Raw genomic sequence first — 18,216 nt, forward strand, 5'->3', positions numbered from 1 at the left:
ACCTTTTTCTTGAGGCAAAACCACGATGATCTAATCCACTGACTCACCAAATTGCTTTGGCTGCAATTCCTGAGACTTTCAGAAAATTAATAATTGAAGCCTTTTCAAAGACACTCTGAAGGCTTCCTAGAAACACAGCTGCATTGACATTAATGGCTCGAGGAGCTTACTGTCAATCATTCGGGATGGCAACAACTTGTCCATCAAGCTGCATCGTGCTTTAAGTCAAAATGTCTTAATGATGAAGCAGGGCAGTGGCAGAGAAGGAAAGAAAAAGGAGAAAATCCTGCACTCCAGATCCCACTACCTCATGGGACATCCTGCCCATATACCCAAAGATCTGCGGGTTGGGAATTGGCTTATTCCGTCACTTGAGAGCCATGGCAGAAACTAACGATTCTGATTAGACATCATCCTTGAATTGAGGGACAGCCGATGAGGAATAATTGAAGCATTTCAAGCCAGTCAAAAGAATTAGGCTAATTAAAAATGTTTAAACAAATAGTACTTGGTAAATATACACAAGAATCAAGAAACAGACTTACTAGTACCTAGAACATTTCAGGTTGATTAGAATATTTGTGTAGTAAGATTTCCAATTAACAATACCGTGACTTAATGGCAGAGCTATTGTGGGAAGATCACATGTCCAATTTAAACAAATAAGTGTGATTTAAAGCCAGAATGAAAAATACTGCAGGTTAGGGATTGTTATTTTCCACTTAATCATTTTGGGCCAATTTACAGAGCAATTTTATATAATGTTATGAAGATGTGTTCCATAATGTCATTGGCTGGACATATATATGTATTGAACTTTTTTGAAAAGAACACTTTTCCTAAGCAAATGATACTGGCTTACAGCAGCTACCATGTTGCATTTGCAAAGGACAGAAGCTACTTGTATGGAGACACTGAGTCTGTGGGGCACCCAGGAAGAGGTTACGTGATCCTGCTCTTGGGTGAAAAGATGCAGGATGTTTGGATATGGTCAGAGAGAGGCTGCCACAGAGGTAAAAACCTTATCCCATCTCTCTTTCTTCACAAACACTTCTCATCAAAGCTAAGATGGTAGTGATTTGAAAAACCCACCAGAAGATCTCATTGTTGCAAGCCGAAAGTTCGTAAAGGAGAATTCCGAATCAACATCACAGTCTCCAGTGAGAAACTCCAAATTCCAGCAGCTACTGCAATCTGGGACCCTTGAGCTGTAAACTAGCCCCTGGACACTCTGAATATTTTTTTTCCTGACTTGTTACTTGGTCAAGTGTTTAATATTTGATACTATCCAGAGCTTTATTTATTTTTTACATACTGGGTGGTGGAAGGAGGTGGTGCATTGTGTGTGTGTTGTTTGTGCATAAATGGGTAGTTGGACATGTTTGTACATTTCAAACCTTTTGCTAATATTTCCCACATCTTTACCTAAGTGAGCTTTAGCAAAAAAAAGACTGTTTATTTGTTAACTTAAGGAACCTGGCCAGCTTATTTCTTACACTGAACCATACGCAGTTAAATGTATAAAATTGGCAATATCACTTCCTTTTTAAATTCAAACTCTGTTATAACCAACTCAAGAGTGGGGCAAAGAGAAGTGTCAGTTCACCCCTGTTGACCTGGTTGTAACAGTGATAAGATTTCTATAAAGAGAAATCTCATTTCATTATCAAGTTATAGGGCTAGAAGATTAGTTAAATTCTTAAAAATGCTTTAGACTGTGTGGCTGTAAATAATAAATCCATGAGCTGTACCTGATATCACTCTCCTTAACCTGACTGTCTTCCAGCTCCTCCATATATTTTTCACCTTTCATCCAGTAAATGATTGGGTTCACCGAGCTGTACCCAAAGAATGCCCTGCAGATCAGACTGGCTGGACGGCCTATTAAGAGAAAGACAAAGAGAATTTACAATTCACAGCATATTTCTCGCATGTTCAATATATAGCCCTGGGTGCATCTAAATTTATATCAGGCAAGACCTACCAAAGGGGGAATCTTCAAAGAAAATTGGATTAATTGGTATTGCAAATCATAACCTGGAAATTCTGCTTGAGTCCCTGCATAAAATAGCCTGTCAAATATTGATGCCCTTTTTCAAAAGGTGCACACCAGGCTGATCCTATAGCCTGGCGGTTGAAATCCTGCTGTGGTTGGTTCATCGGAGCCTTGCAGGGATTTGATGCATAATATGTTCCTCAAATCCAAGCCTCATCACATGAAAAGGTATTTCTCTTGTGGGAAGAAAAGGCTCTACACTTCTGTCTGCGCTTTTCATCGAAAGGCTGGTGTCATATGGTTAATGCCACAGGCTACAAGGTTTCTGGGTCTGGGAGACTGGGGGAGGGACTGCAGCCATAGAGGTGGAACAGAATGTGAGACTCCACAGAGTCGCTTCCCACATTTTGTTTGTGAGTGGCCAAATGACACTGGACGAAGAAAATGGCTGCTTGTGTGCGCCAACCTCTGCAATCCCCACCCCACCATCCCACCATGTGGGTGTTACAGGAAAAGACAGGACAAACGTGTTGCCATGATCTGTCAGAATTCTAACTGGTTCCATCTCTGTGGCACACACCCCACTTCTCCCGCAACACCAAGTATGACTGCGTGGTGCCAGACCCATTTCCTAGCGAAAGTGGGGCCCATAACGGTCTCAAATGCAGGCTCCTGATTTAGGTAAAGCAGTGTGGGCCCCACCTCTGCCTGAGATGGAGACAGCTAATGGGGAAAGCGGCCATTTTTGACTTGTAGCTCCCAGAATAAGGTCTTCCCCGAACTACCACCCCCCTCTGGCATACCCTCCACCCTCCCCAAATAACACTGCAAACAATGCATGTATCACCATCATCTGGAATCGTTTTTAACACTGCGATTTAGAACCGGGTAAGGATTTAGCAGGCCGGCAGCCAGAGATTCTGTCTTGTCCCTAAGCTTCCAGAGGGCCTCAGGATTTCTGGGTCTGCATTGTCATGTCATCCAATTTGTCTCCTTAACTTTTCATGCCACTGTCTACACCTACACAACAACTGGTATCTATCACCCCTCAAAATTATTTTGTTAATCCTGTATACTGGAGCAGCATTCAAGCCCTACTCAAACATTCCTTTCTGATATGCATCAACTGCAGCATATTAAGATATTAAGGCTGTGGCATACTGTAAACTCAAGCCTGTGAAATATTGACACGAGTGAGATAAATCATGTGCAAACGTGGATACAATATAAGCAAACCAACATTTTGATTTGAAGGATACAACTTCTAATCTGTTAATAATGTGTTCCTTGAGACATCATTGGAAATAATTATATTCAGCAGGATCTGATCTGCAGTGTCAGAGACGCTCATACTCGTTTGCTTGTGCAGCCACACCACAATGGAATAGAAAAGGATGACTTTGTTGATTGGCATGAAAGGTCAGAGGCAGAATTAGCAGAAATATTCACTCTAACATCACCGTGTTTATCATTTCACTTGAGATTGTCCACCCCCAACCCTTTTCTCTTCTATCCAACACCATTTTGTGCCCTGCCTTTGTCAAGCGCATGGGGATTGGTTAGTTCAGTTGGCGAGGTGGCTAGAGCATGGTGGATAATGACGCCAACATTACGGGTTCAAACCCTGTAATGGCTTACGTCGTTCTTGGAGGCCTGCCTTCTTAGCTCTGTGCTTGATGTGGAATGGTGTCCCTCAAGCTATATAACCACTTCTGTCTCTCCAACAGAGAGAAATGCCTATGGTCTCTTGTGGACTATGGTTAGTTACCTTGTGTCAAGCACCATCTTCCAGCATGTACAGTAAATTTGCTTCAAGGCTTCTATCCTTGCCATCCCATAATTTAAAGCTAGAAGATGTGCAAGAATTGCCAGCGTCCTTTCATTTTTTTTAACCCCTTCCTTTACTCAATAGCTGGGTTGCAATAAGCAACCATGAGAAACTTTATCTGGAGTCCATTCTATAGCACAGAGCATCACCATAACAGCAGGCCATAGCATCTTGCGGCAATATTTTGAATTACAAAATATTACATGCTGTATTTTAAAAAAAATATTTCCACCTGTGGGGGAGACCTTAACTAGACATCATACATATAATAGAATCACTAATAAATCCAAGAAGTGTTGATGGTTCGATACAGATGCAGGGTGATTGGCAAAAGAGCCAGAGGTGACATGAGAAATGTCATTTTTACACAGCAGGTTGTCATGATCTGGAGTGTTGCGCCTGAAAGGATGACGGAGGCGGATTCAATAGTAAGTTTCAACTGGGAATTGGAATAATGCATGAAGGAAAACATTGGGAAAGCTGTGGGGGAAGAGCAAGGGAGTATTAAAGAGTTCTACCAAAGAGCTAGCATAGGCGCAATGGGCCAAATAACCTATTTCTGTGCTGCATCATTCTTTGATTCTATGAGTTCAGGGATTGTTGACCCAAAGAATGGTTAGAGTGTCGAACACACCACTACATGGAATGGTTCAGGCAAATTGCACGGATGAATTTCAGAGAAGTTGGAGAGGGGCATGAGGGAGAAGGGAGCAGAAAGATATGCTGATAGGGTGCGATGAAGAAGGGTAGGAGGAAGCTTGTGTGGAGCAGAAACACCAGCATCGAGTAGGTGGGCAAAATGGCCTGTTTCTGTACTGTAAATTTTTACCCCTTTTGAAAAGGCAGAACTTGCACTATTACAACATCTTAGACAACCAATGCGTCGGCGACAATGTGGGATTGGATTAGTGGGCAGTTTGGAAAGTAACTCTTTCAAGTACAAACCCGTTTCCATCTGTTTCAGATGAAATTACATTGTTTCATAGTTTGCCATTGGGAGATTTGAACTCTTGATCTTGGGGTTACAAACCCATAACCACTTGGCTATTTAGGCCAAGCAAACTTTGTTTTTTTTTTGTAACTCTTTCAAGTACAAACCCATTTCCATCTGTTTCAGATGAAGTTACATAGCTTGCCATTGTGAGATTTGAACTCTTGATCTTGGGGTTACAAACCCAGTACCATAACCACTTGGCTATTTAGGCCAAGCTCAGTTTGGAATGTAGCTCTTTCGAGTACAAACCTGTTTCCATCTGTTTCAGATGAAGTCACATTGTTCCATAGTTTGCCATTGTGAGATTTGAACTCTTGATAATCTTTTAAATTAATTAACGTATCTTTGTAACTCTTTCGAGTACAAACACGTTTCCATCTGTTTCAGATGAAGTTACATTGTTTCATAGTTTGCCATTGTGAGATTTGAACTCTTGAGCTTAGGGTTACAAACCCAGTACCATAACCACTTGGCTATTTAGGCCAAGCTCAGTTTGGAATGTAACTCTTTCGAGTACAAACACGTTTCCATCTGTTCCTATTCAGATGAAGTTACATTGTTTCATAGTTTGCTATTGTGAGATTTGAACTCTTGATACTCTTTTGAGTAAACCTGTTTCCATCTGTTTCAGATGAAGTTACATTGTTTCATAGTTTGCCATTGTGAGATTTGAACTCTTGATCTTGGGGTTACAAACCCAGTACCATAACCACTTGGCTATTTAGGCCAAGCTTTGAACTCTTGATCTTGGGGTTACAAACCCAGTACCATAACCACTTGGCTATTTAGGCCAAGCTCAGTTTGGAATGTAGCTCTTTCGAGTACAAACCTGTTTCCATCTGTTTCAGATGAAGTCACATTGTTCCATAGTTTGCCATTGTGAGATTTGAACTCTTGATAATCTTTTAAATTAATTAACGTATCTTTGTAACTCTTTCGAGTACAAACACGTTTCCATCTGTTTCAGATGAAGTTACATTGTTTCATAGTTTGCCATTGTGAGATTTGAACTCTTGAGCTTAGGGTTACAAACCCAGTACCATAACCACTTGGCTATTTAGGCCAAGCTCAGTTTGGAATGTAGTGGAAGTAACCAGCACTTTAAAGTAATTAACAGAATGAACTTTATCTCTAATTCCTTGTCTGGGTTCAAACCATCTGATAGCAAAGAAATATATCTTAATCGCTGATGCCAGCTGGGCTCAAAATGCAGGCCTTTTAAATTACTTTCTCCTGTTATTAATTAGTGTTATTCCGCTATAATTTTCTTGTTATGGTTCTGGGCAATCTAATCACCTCTTCTAATGGGATCCAGGTGCATCACTCTGATTTAAAAGGGATCTTAAATCACTATAATGCCCAACCTTCCTCAACTATCTGGTGGTGACTGTTAAATATGCAATTAGAGGAATGATTACCTTGTATAAAAGATAAACTGCAGGCTTGGGCTATCTGATGATGTGGTGTGGTGCAACTGACTGTGGCATGCACTTCAATCGAATTAACAACGCGTGCTGCAAAAATATTTGTTTTTAATTATTGCAGAATGAAAATGTTGGTGGACAGCAGATCAATTTGATTCACTTTATTAAGCTTTTGATTTTTTTTAAGCCAGAGGTCGTTTTGAATTCACCTACACGGAACATCTCCCTTAAACTCACAAACTTCAATTAAAGCCAAACTAACTCATTGAAATCGGCTGCTAAGTGTATACTGAGTCCCTCCATTAGCGTTTATACTTGATTAATCATTGTAGTGTTTTCCGAGATGCAGTCATCAACCATTTGCAGAGTGAGCTAAAGGTACAGTACAAGTTGGGTAATTCTGCTAGGACTGTTGAAAAATCAGTATGGAAGAAGATAGGAACAAGATAAGGCCATTCAGCCCTCATGTCTCCTCCTGGTGACTGGCAATAATCATTGTTTACAGTTTTATAACATTTGCTGTAAAATGTTTAGAGTTGGAACTGTTTACAACTTATGTTAGGATGACAATGGGCAAGGGACCTCAGCACAAATAATCCAAGCCCATGCAGTAGAGTCTGGGCCAGGAGTACTAATTTAGTTTGGCGTGCTGACCCTAGTTGACTTAAGTTGAGGCGTGACAATACCTTACGGACATTAGCACAGTTGCATGGTGATTCTGCACGTCTGCAAAAGCTACAGAGAATGGGTGAATAGAAGAAAGCTTCCATTGAGCAGGCACACCAGGGGCAGAATATTGAGCTCGGCGGGTGGACACTTGCCTGACCCGCTCGAGTGTAAAATGCAGCGTGATGACGTCGGGCAGGTGTACCGACGCCATTGCGTAGCCCTGTGACATTTTGCTCGGCGGGTGTGTGCCGGAGTCGTCAGCGCGCCCGCCGACAATTAAAAGGCCTTTAAGAAGGTACCTAATTTCAAATTTACGCTGCCTGTCCAGCCTAACGGTTGGCGGGCAGGCGAGAACGCCAAGGGGCTTTTGCGCTTTTTTAGGAAACCTCACCCTGGGGCGGGATGAGGCTTCGTAAAGCAAGTAAAAATTAAATAACTTGAACTAAAAACATGTCCCCGCCCACGTTTCATGACATGTTTATTTTTGTTCATGATGTTCTTTCAAAGAGCGTTTCACCTCCCTGAGGCAGCTCCATGCGTCAGGGAGATTGAAGTGTTCTTTCGCAAGCATGTGCGGAATTTGCACTAAGCCCGCTCGCCCTCCCCCCAACACCACCCCCCCCCCCAACCCACCCGCACAGACAGCGCTAAGTGCTGCCACTCACATTCCACGCTGGGTGAGCAATGTGGGTGGTGCCAATCGCGGGCAGCAGGCAGCTTCCTGACTGCCCCTGCCTGCCCCTGGCGAGCTTCCCATGCCAAGGGCAAAACCTTGCCCTGGAAATAAATGAGATCAAAAAGACAGCATAGAGCAGTGTTACAGATAGGGAGAGAGGTGGGATCATTTCCCCCTTTTCCCGCCTCTCTGTTGAATGCAACAAGAGGTATTTTTGAGAAGGAGTGTTTTAACCCCTTGAGTGCTGTGACTTCAACAAACAGAAATTAAATGTAAGTTTCTTGTAGGTTTAAATCAAAAGAAAAGATAAATGTTTATTTCACGCAAAGCCTGAAATGGAATTGCAACAAACACTCACCCTTCACACATACTAGATACACACACACACATATATACAAGAGAAATTATTTCTGAAGATGTAACATGCACTTACATTGCTCAAAGGGTAAAATAAATAGGTCACTTCTTTAAACAGTCCTTAAGATGGTAGTCGATTTAAAATGTTGCCGGCCTGAAGGATTCTCTCTTGGTTTCCTAAAGACAATGGAGGTTGGAAATTCCTGGCTTTTCAGTTGAAATTGTGGTTGAAGAAATATAATTTTGCAGGTAAAACAAATTAGCCCCACTTCACTCCCTCGGATGACCTTCCTTTCAAGGCAGGGTCCAATCTTGTGTTGAGCAAGAGATGGCTTCCCTCTGGTCTTTGCATATGTTACACTGACTCACTGGGCAGCCTTTGTGGATTAATAAAGTATTGGCTATCTCCAGCCATTTTCAGTCATGTGACAACAGTATCAGTGTATTCCATTGTCTACACATTGGGTTGATGCCAGATGTAATTGACATACAATGGGGAATGAATGATGTCCCATCAGCTTTCCAGCCATGAATAGCCTCCTGAATGTTTTTGTTTTATTTGAAATCCCAGCTTTACAGGGCCAGCAAGTCTAATGGCCATTGTTACTATAGTCTCTTCAAGTGAAAGAGAAAGGGTGGTCATCAAAACCTGGGAAGGCCATTTACATCTTAATGACCTTCCAGAGACATGCCTGGACATGAAGTTAATCTTTGTCTGCATAGAAACCACAACATAAGTTAGCTGATCCCACTGGAGTCCATCTTGTCCATATTTCATACTGCTTTTTTTAAAGTAAAGTGTCCATCTTCCAATAGGCTTTACAGGCATATGACATGTCTGCGACAGCAGGAGTAAGTTTGGGAGTACACATCTTGATACTTGAAGTGGTCAGGATTGCAAAATTTGGCTCCATAGCACCTGTATTTTCAGAGCTCGGGGAGCCACTTTGGTAACAGAATGACATTTGGGCCACGCGCACGCACTTCCAGATGAATCCCTGCCGGATGCCATTCTGGTGAGGGCATTAGTTAAGACGTTTGAGGTGTGTGCTGGAGCTATGCAGGGTAGGCAGATGGTGACATCAATCAGGGTGCAAAGCTGACTTGACACCAATGCTGCCCCTTCCGACATCAACACTCCAGCTGATATTCTACACGCACAGCTACGTATACTTCCAGCAGCAGGAAGGACCCTCCTCAATGCTTTTTAAATAGATCATCAGCTACTTTCAAGTTAGTTATTGATTAATTTCGATTGGCACTCTCATGGTTTGTAGAAGTCCAGCGAGTTTTCTAGTGCGGTTTAAAGTTGGTGAAATCCCTGGGGATTGATGTGTGTGGTGAAGGTGTTGGTTTTATCATCAAGCGTTCTGGTCAGGCCACTTGCTCCCAGCCCTTGGTCTACAATCCTCAGCAGAAGCAACACAGAAGGCAGGAGGAGGAGGAGGATAAGGCCTGTCATCAGGAGACCTTATTCACCCAGGGCCTTCAGGGAGCCTCAGCCTCACTGAGGACGTGTGTCTGTGCGGGATTTTCCGCACCCACCGCCGGGATCTTCCGGTCCCGCCACAGGTCAATGGATTTCTTGCTGGAGCGCCGCCTCACCCTCGGCGGGTCCCACCCCTGACAGGGCCGGAAAATCCCGGCCTCTGTCTTAAGAAGGAGGCTCTCACTGAAATCTGTCATCCTTTGCAGGCACAACTGAAGCCTCAGAGAGGGCAAGGATGGCACTGCTGGTGTCTGTGAAGGTGGCAACGAACTCCTTTGTGTCGAGATCCTTCCAGGCCGCAGCAGGTGACATCTTTAGTATGTCCAGGTCTGCTGGTCACTGCCGCAAAAGGGAAGTGATTGACACTCTTAATGCAGGTCCAGCGAGTACATGGCATTCCCTCCAGCAAAGAGAAACAGGCAGAGTGTGTATGTGGCTTCGCCAGGACATTGAGCTTTCCCATGTTGCAGAGTGTTACTGACAGCACCCATGTGGCTTTGCTGACTCTGCATAGATGTACCCCAACCATGAAGGGTTCCACTCCCTGAATGCACAGTTGGCGTGTGACCATGCTCAGCACTTCTGGCAACTGAACGCTAGGTATCCTGGCAGCAGTACGATGCCTTTATTCTGGCCCAGCCCACTGTAGCATGAAGACTTGAGGTGCCAAGTTAAACCAGAAAGTGACCGCTGGGTGACAAGGGCTATCAACTGATCATCTACCCAGCTTATGACACTAGTGCACAGCCCAAATGCCAGTGGGCAAAATGGATATAATGAAAGCATTGTTTCCTCAAGAAACAGCATCAAACAGACCAATAAGGTGTTAAAGTAATACTTCCACTGCCTGGACTTCTCTGCAGGAGCCCTGTAATACTAACCAGGTTGTGTGTCATGATTCACTGTGGTCTGCTGTACCCGCTTGCATCACCATCATGGGGGCATAGCCCTTCCCACCAGTTTTATATCACAAGTAGCTGAGAAGGGAGGGAGGAGCCAATCAATACACCTTTGCAGGCAAGCTGACCTTGATACAAAAGGCTACAACATCAATTCCCCTTTGTACAACCTTATCTTCCCTTTGGCACTGATCATCGTAGCATTCTCCTGGCCAAACTCCTGAAATAAAAACCAACATTTAACAACTATTCCAAATGAAATTTATCAAACAAGCCATTTTGAATTCCAGATAACAGTCAACTAATCCTCCTTTTGCATTACTTAGATGCACACGAGTGCCTACCTCCTGGGTATATTTGCCTGTCTTAGTGCTACCCCAATGGCTGGTTGAAGGCTGCTGACTTTCACTAGGGATCGACTGCAGGTAGTCTTGAAGGATGCCCTCAAGCAACTCTGAGCCTAGAAGGCCTGGCTTTGGACAGCGTCATCTTTTGGGCTATTGAAAAGATTGAAATGCAGATGGCTGGGTGTCTGTGAGAGTCTGTATGCCCCTTTAAACACTGGTATCCACAGCCATGAAGGCAGCTGTCTGAGAGCCTGCGCAGCACAAGACTAGGCTTGCATGACAACAAGCATGGCACTCATCACCTCAATCTGCTCCCACTGCCTTTTCAGTGTCTGGGGGTCTGGATAGGGGGCATCTGTCCTCCTGTCCGTCTCCTGCACCTGAAAAGTTCACTTTGGCCCAGATTTATGTCCCTCGGTCAGGTTCACAGAGTCCGGAGATTTCCCAGCTAAGTGAACCCAAACGTTTAACAATGTCCACCCACAGGTCGGATTTTCGGTTGGGAGGTGTCAGGGTGGGTGACCCTAGAATGAATACAGAGGTTGCTGGGCCTGGAGGTGGGCTGGGCATAAGGCCTGCCTCTGTGCCACAGCATTGTGATTAAATAAAGAATACAGAAAAATAAACCAAAAACACATTCCTCTTGCCCTCACCCATCCTCACCCCCACACTTCTTATAACTCATCCATGCCAACCTATGACAAACCACAGCCCCCCCCCACCATGGTCCCCATGTCTCCATGCCAACTTAGTGCCCATCTAGCCACCCCTACGGCCCTCACATCCCCTATGGCAATCTTAGTGTCAAGTCATGCCAACCTATGTCCATCACCCACTGCTCTTTGCCCTTAATCCCTCCATGCCAACTTACCTAGTATCATTGGACAGTTCCTTGACAGCTTTGACACTTCCTGGGCAGTTCTGGAGCTTCCTGGATAGCGTCAGCAGCTTTGACATGTTTGACATTTCCTAGATAGCTTTGGCAGATTTGACAGCTGGATAGCTCTCTAACAATTCCTTCACATCTGGACAGCTCTTTGACAGCTTGATAGCTCCAATGATTTTGTGCATAATCATGTTCACTTTTAATAATACCAAAGGGTGACTTATTTTGCCAAAAGGTGTCCTGGACCCTATCCAAAGGAGTACTTTACCTCTCCAAAGGGGTACTTTGCTTATCTATATACACCCACCAAGTTCAGACCTCCTCTTACCTGTTCTGATCTGCACACTCCAGATTCCACATTCCTGCTCTTCCAAAATCCCACTTCAGAGGAGGCAGCTGGTGATTTACATGGTCAGCTGCCTCCCCGAATCATGCATATGTGAACCCCTGGCCCGACTCCAGTCCTGCCCTCGCGAAGATGGGAAATGCCAGGCTCGGGGGCGGGGCTTAGGATTTTTCGCTACTTTTGGGGTTTTTCATAATGCTGGAGAGGCTCTCCCTTGGGGCGAAAATCTGGGCCTTTGTTCCTCTCTTTACAAATGCTGCCAGATCTGCTGAGTATCTCCAGCATTTTCTGTTTTTATTTTAAATTAAAGAAGACATTCCATTCTCATTTCTTTAATCACCAATAACCATAATTTATTTTACTAATCCTGAGAGACAAAGACAACAATTCAGAAACAAAAGTCAATTTCTGCAGAAGATGTAGCAAGGCAGGTCTTACCTTGAAACCTGGCGCCACTAAATGAATTTGAACACAAAGATGTGGCAGGTGGTCTCAAGAGTTGACGATATGTCAAGTGCTGATAACTGTTGAAGTAATTCACTAAAAAAGCATGAAGGCTAATACTTTAAAAGCAGATGAAAGCTTACTGTCAGAAGGATGTGGATAGAACTGCTGACGAACGTGGTAATTTTATTGCAATAAAACATTTTGGGTTTCAGAGATTTGCCAGTTCCCCTCAGAACATTGTGGCTCGATGGCGATTAGGTACATTTCGTTGGAGGTTGCGGGAACGAGGACAAGTGTGAATATTGCAAAATGAAAGGGGGTTAAGAACTCATAAAGAAAGTGGTAGCATTTAAAAGGCTTCTATGCAATTAATTTAAATGTAAGCTCCAGAACTCAAATGCTTCTCAAAATTCGAACCCATTTTGTGCTAAGAAATTAGTGTTTTCCAGTCATTTGAATGATTGAAATGAAACTAACACAGCAAAGTGAAAACTTAGTGCTAAAATGTTTTAACAATCAGATTGAACTGAGTGACTCTGTAGTGATTTAAGTGAAGATGTCCTAAAGGATTAATTGTACAAACGTGATCCTATTTTTGTGACATATTCATGAGGGGTATTTTACAGAATAAACTAGCTTATTGTAGAACAACATTAAAGCAATGGCTTATTCTGTACAGTCAGCAATGCTTTCTGAATAGTAGTTTCAGTTGTAGTTTTTTCTAATAATTTGTTGATGGGATGTTGGCATCGCATTGCCCTTGAGAAGGTGGAGGTGAGCCACCCTCTTGAACCACTGCAGTTCATTTGGTGTAGATACACCCAGGGTGCTGTTGGGGAGGGTAATCCAGGATTTTGACCCAGCGATAGTGAAGGAACAGTGATATAGTTTATAGTCCTAAGTCTGGATGGTGTGTGACATGGGGGGGTGGTAGTGGTGGGATCATGAAGGTGGTGGTGTTTCCATGACAGTGGTGTTGGAGTAATCTGTTTTAGAGCAGGACTTCCTATCTCTAGGGAGCAGATTTAATTTTGTCCTGCAGTAAAATTAATGCAATTCCTGGCTGGGAAAACAACCTGGCACAACGCAGTCAAATTTCTCACCCCAGAATATTTCGCCAGGCATTCCTGTGTTGTGTCAATGAGATGCGATAGGGCTGATTGACCTTCTGTCCGGGATTAGACCCAAAATATGATTTCCCCCACAGTGCAGTAAATTAACATTACGACCTTCAACCTGCTGAAGAAGCTCTCGGAAATTGGCTCAGATTATTGTTGTGTGTGTATTTACCCCACATTTTCTTCCGCTTTTTTTCTTCCCCACCAGAAGCAGTGGCACTTGCAGCGAGGCCCTGATTTACAATTTAAACAGGCAAAAATATTTTGCTCTTTCTGCTTCAGTCCAAGTCTGCAGCCTCAGCTCCAAGAACATTCTTCTGTCTGCAATTTCAGATTAAGCAGATACACGCATTGCAAAGGTTAGTATTGGACCCCTCAATACCTCGTTTTGGCTTTCACATTTAGGTTTTCTTTGTGAATTAGAGCTGCCGGCTTGTTGCCTGCAAATACATTATAATTCACAGCAGAATGATTTAGGCTACATCAATTGGGTGCAAACCGAACTTCTGCAAGCTGCATAAGTGAGTTACGACAGCTTTTTTCATTACCCGCATGCCAGTTATCAGCCTTTTTCAAGTAAGGCTTGAGCAAAGCCCTTGCTTCCACCACCAATCTCTAATATTCTCTGTTGCGGATTCAAGCAGCTGAAGACGTGTTACAAGTGTTCAAATGAATTAACACAAATTTTCATTCACATTCTGTTGAATGTGGGCTTTATTGCCATAACACTCGGTGGGGCACTTTATGGTTTATCAATCTTTCAAACTCTCAAGTGCAATCTAGTGGCATCAGAATGTAGTGTTACAAAAGCGAGACTTTACAAGATAGTTATGTTTTAAACTGTCTCTTTTAATTTAAGGTAAACAGAATGTCCTGGAATGGAGGATGATATAATCTGACTTAATTCTGCCCAGAGACAGGCACATGTGATTTGGTTGTCTTGGGGGAAAGAGGCCCAGGCCAAATTCTATAGAAAATCAAGTGCCAGTTTTCACTTCTTGATGTAAAAGAGGGACAAACTGGTCTTTCTGGACATAGGTTCTCAGACTCAGAGTCCTGAAGTCAGGGAGAGAGATGCTGCTGGGTGAAGAAGCACGGCAGTTACAGGTATGACAGCAGGCTGCTTATAAGGATTGATTTTCAGTTCAGAAAAACAAAGACAGAACAGGTGGGACTCTTGGAGATTTTAGAACCAAGGAGTTGCCAGAGAGGACTTTGAAAGTCAGTTCGAAGATACTCAAACGACTGAGTGAAGGGACTTTCAAAGGACACTGGAAAGCTCAGCCGGCATGACAAGGAGAAGGGAGCCTATTGGAAAGCTAGGAGAAGCATGGGACCTAATCTCCAAGGCTACATAACTGCTTGGCAGCATGTGTAAGGTACAAACTGATTGTAAGGTATTTTTGGTTGAGTTAATTAGTTAATGCAAGGCACCTTTTCTGTAGTTTAGCATATTTGTTGCCCATTAAGAAATTTTTAGTCGATGTTGATTTTAGTTTGTTAAGGTCTTGTCGTGAAATCTTGTCATTTGATTCTTTCCCTTGGGTCATTGAGAAATTCATATCTCTTTTTAAAAGCTATCAGTCTCTACGGGGGTCACAACAATAAAACGTTGTGAATTAAATTAAGGTTACATAAGCAAAATGCAAGTGTTAGTTGGAATCTTGACAGGCAATTACCAGCACCATTTAAATAATAAAAACAAAAAAACTGCGGATGCTGGAAATCCAAAACAGAAACAGAATTACCTGGAAAAACTCAGCAGGTCTGGCAGCATCGGCGGAGAAGAAAAGAGTTAACGTTTCGAGTCCTCATGACCCTTCGACAGAACTTCGACAGTTCTGTCGACGGGTCATGAGGACTCGAAACGTCAACTCTTTTCTTCTCCGCCGATGCTGCCAGACCTGCTGAGTTTTTCCAGGTAATTCTGTTTACCATTTAAATAATGTTGGCTTGCCTTCTACACAATGGGTTAGAATTCATTTTAACCCTTTCTTTTAGCTGATAAAATGAGCTAAACTTATTGTCATGAAGAAAATATATGAGCAGGAAAGAAATTCCTTCTGCTTTATTTGAATAACAGTGATCTGTAGTTTAATATCTGGATGATGAGAAATTGAAAACCAAAACTATTTTAGAAAAGTTTACACACACAAGCTGATTTGTACACCAAAAGGTGGAATCCATCTATTCATAATTGTACGTTTGACTTGGACCAGGAGCACAAAAGCAGGGAATATGAGTATAATATCAACAAGCTTCGAGCAAGGCTTGAAATTAAAGGACACCTTTTTTTCTATAGACTAATGGATATGGGAGCTAGCTTCCCAGTGAAACCAATTAGTACCATGTCAACTAACTCCTTCATAAAACAGGAGGATGAATCTCCAGTTTGGAACAAAGTTGAGGATTGCACAGTAGAGCTGGTTAACTGCTGTGTAGAATGCAGCACATATGTTATTGGGATGATAGAATTATCGGAACAATCAATAGTTAAGGATAAGTAACTTAGGGTGTGAAGCAATATTCCCTCTACATTGCTTGGTCAGAACCTGAAAGTTCCTCTGCAGACCTCGCACGTGTAAGCTGTTTTAAGTTACCACACATGCACATCCAAGCAAAACAGTTTAAAGGGGCAAAGCACGTAAAAATATCACCAACGCCCTCGGAATAAAACAAAAAGATGGAGGAGATATTGGTGTGAAGTTAGATAATTTTCCTGGAAGTTAAGAGGAGAGGACAGAGACAACCTTTATAGGACTTTTCCCAGTGTACCTATAAATGGGTTGGGTTGACTCCATGACAGAGAAAGTTGTCTGTGGTTGGCATCAATGTCATTACTTTAGCCAGTTGGTCATTTTCATCTTTTAGCCAAACCTTCTTTGTACAGTTCCTAAAACCTGCCCTGTGAAGCGACTTTGCATTTGTTTTATTGACGACCATGAACTTAAAGCACTGGTTAAGTGACTGGGCCAGTAATCCAGAGGCCTGGATTAATGGCAAGAGGCAAGAACTGAGGATGCCTGGAAATCTGCAACGAAAGAAGAAAACGCTGGAAATACTCAATGTGGGTGAGAGAAACAGCGCAGAGTTTTATATTTCTGCCAATGTTCCCACCCTCCTCCGCAGAAGAGCAGGGGGAGTTATCCCCAGGCCCTGGCCAATATTTATCACTCAGTCAGCATCACAAAAACACAGATTATCTGGTTATTGCGGTTTGTGGGAGCTTGCTGTGTAGAGATTGACTGCCACATTTCCAACAATAGACAGTGACCAAATTCCTAAATGAAAGAACGTCATTGACCGTAAAGTGCTTTGAAATGCCTGGTGGTTGCGAAAAGCTCTATTTGTATTCAATTTCTTTCTGAGCAGGCCGGCAGTGTGGAGAGGTGTGCATCTATTCTTAATTAGGCAACTGGCCTGTTGACGGCCTTTTAGTCGGCTGCCGCTGCGGTCCTGCTGCCCGCCCTGACCGGCACTGGGTCCCGACGTCGGGGCTTACGTTGTGCTGGGAAAATCTCGGGCGTTAACTCTCTTTTCTCTCTCCACAGGTGATGCCAGACTTGCTGAGTACTTACAGAATGTTCTCCCGGGGGAGTAATCTACAGAACAGGAGCTCAAATCCAACTGTGGCGTCATCAGTAAAAGTGGCCATGAGGTTTTTGGACTGTTGTAAGATCCTTCCTGGCTCAATAATATGCTTTATGGAAGGAAACCTATCATCCTTACCTGGTCTGGCCGTTGTGTGACTCCAGCCTCTCACAAATGTGATTGACTCGACTCGAAGCCGCCCTTTGAAGTGGCCTCGCAACACACCAGTTTCTACGAGAGATAGGCAGTAAATGGCAGCCTCGGTCATGGTGCCACAACCCGAGATTGAATTTTTAGAAAAGGAACGTTTTGAAACATTTCACGTTTCCTGTCCTTACTCCACAAGGTGACTGCACACCATATCTGAGGAAAGCAGCTTAACTGATTATGCGTTAGAAGCTATTCTTGGGAATCCATGGCTGCCCTGTTATATTAACCTATAGCTCAGAAGGGATGACAGTAACATGCATACCTTGTGGTGTCCCACGTTTCAGAATTCTAACTCCCTATCATTTCCCATGGATATCAAGCAAAGAGATTTATCAAAGTGCACGATGGTAAGCAAATTAATTTTCCAGGGCTTAGTCCCTGTCTTCAATCTTCCCTTATACCCTAAGGAATTTAACACTCTTCCCATTAGTTTTTGCATAGCTCTGTCCTCCTGGATTTGTCTGGCATTAAATCATAGTTGAGCACCAACCTTCTGCGTCTTTTTCCATGATCAATGTTATCTTGTACAGTTCCAACCAGTAACTGCACACCCAGGGCAAAACCTTGTGCTGGCAACGGGGGTCTTGGCCACTGAATGGAATGCCGGTGAGAACCCTGTGCCACAGACAGAATTATGTTTCTCCATTTACTGCCTGTGATCAGTATTGTATGTAAGAGGTGTGTGTTTTCTTACCCTCAGAGTGAGTGTGCCAATTAAATAATATCAGCAGCAAGCTATTTATGAGTTTAAAAAGAAAGGTAATAAATTAAAAATAAAAATAAATTTAAAACAAATAATTATTACACACTTATCCAGATTTTAAAATGCGACCTTTCACTCACTCACTCAGCCAATTGAGGATCTTGTCATGTGGCAAGCTGGCAGACCCTGGTGAGGTGGGGGAAGGTAGGAGGGTGCGGGGGAGGGGGGGGGTGGGT

General features: G+C 43.1%; 1 protein-coding gene across 1 annotated transcript in view; it reads right to left on the reverse strand.

The window, feature by feature from the left end:
* The window catches only part of il1rapl2 (interleukin 1 receptor accessory protein-like 2), a 557,469-nt gene that overhangs the window by 63,661 nt on the left and 475,592 nt on the right, over positions 1 to 18,216 (reverse strand). Inside the window, exon 6 of the mRNA XM_041196196.1 lies at positions 1,752 to 1,881. Within this exon, the coding sequence (XP_041052130.1) occupies positions 1,752 to 1,881 (130 nt within the window). The remainder of the gene's footprint in view (positions 1 to 1,751; positions 1,882 to 18,216) is intronic.

This window comes from Carcharodon carcharias, chromosome 9 (genome assembly GCF_017639515.1).
Source record: "Carcharodon carcharias isolate sCarCar2 chromosome 9, sCarCar2.pri, whole genome shotgun sequence".
Lineage (NCBI taxonomy): Eukaryota > Metazoa > Chordata > Chondrichthyes > Lamniformes > Lamnidae > Carcharodon > Carcharodon carcharias.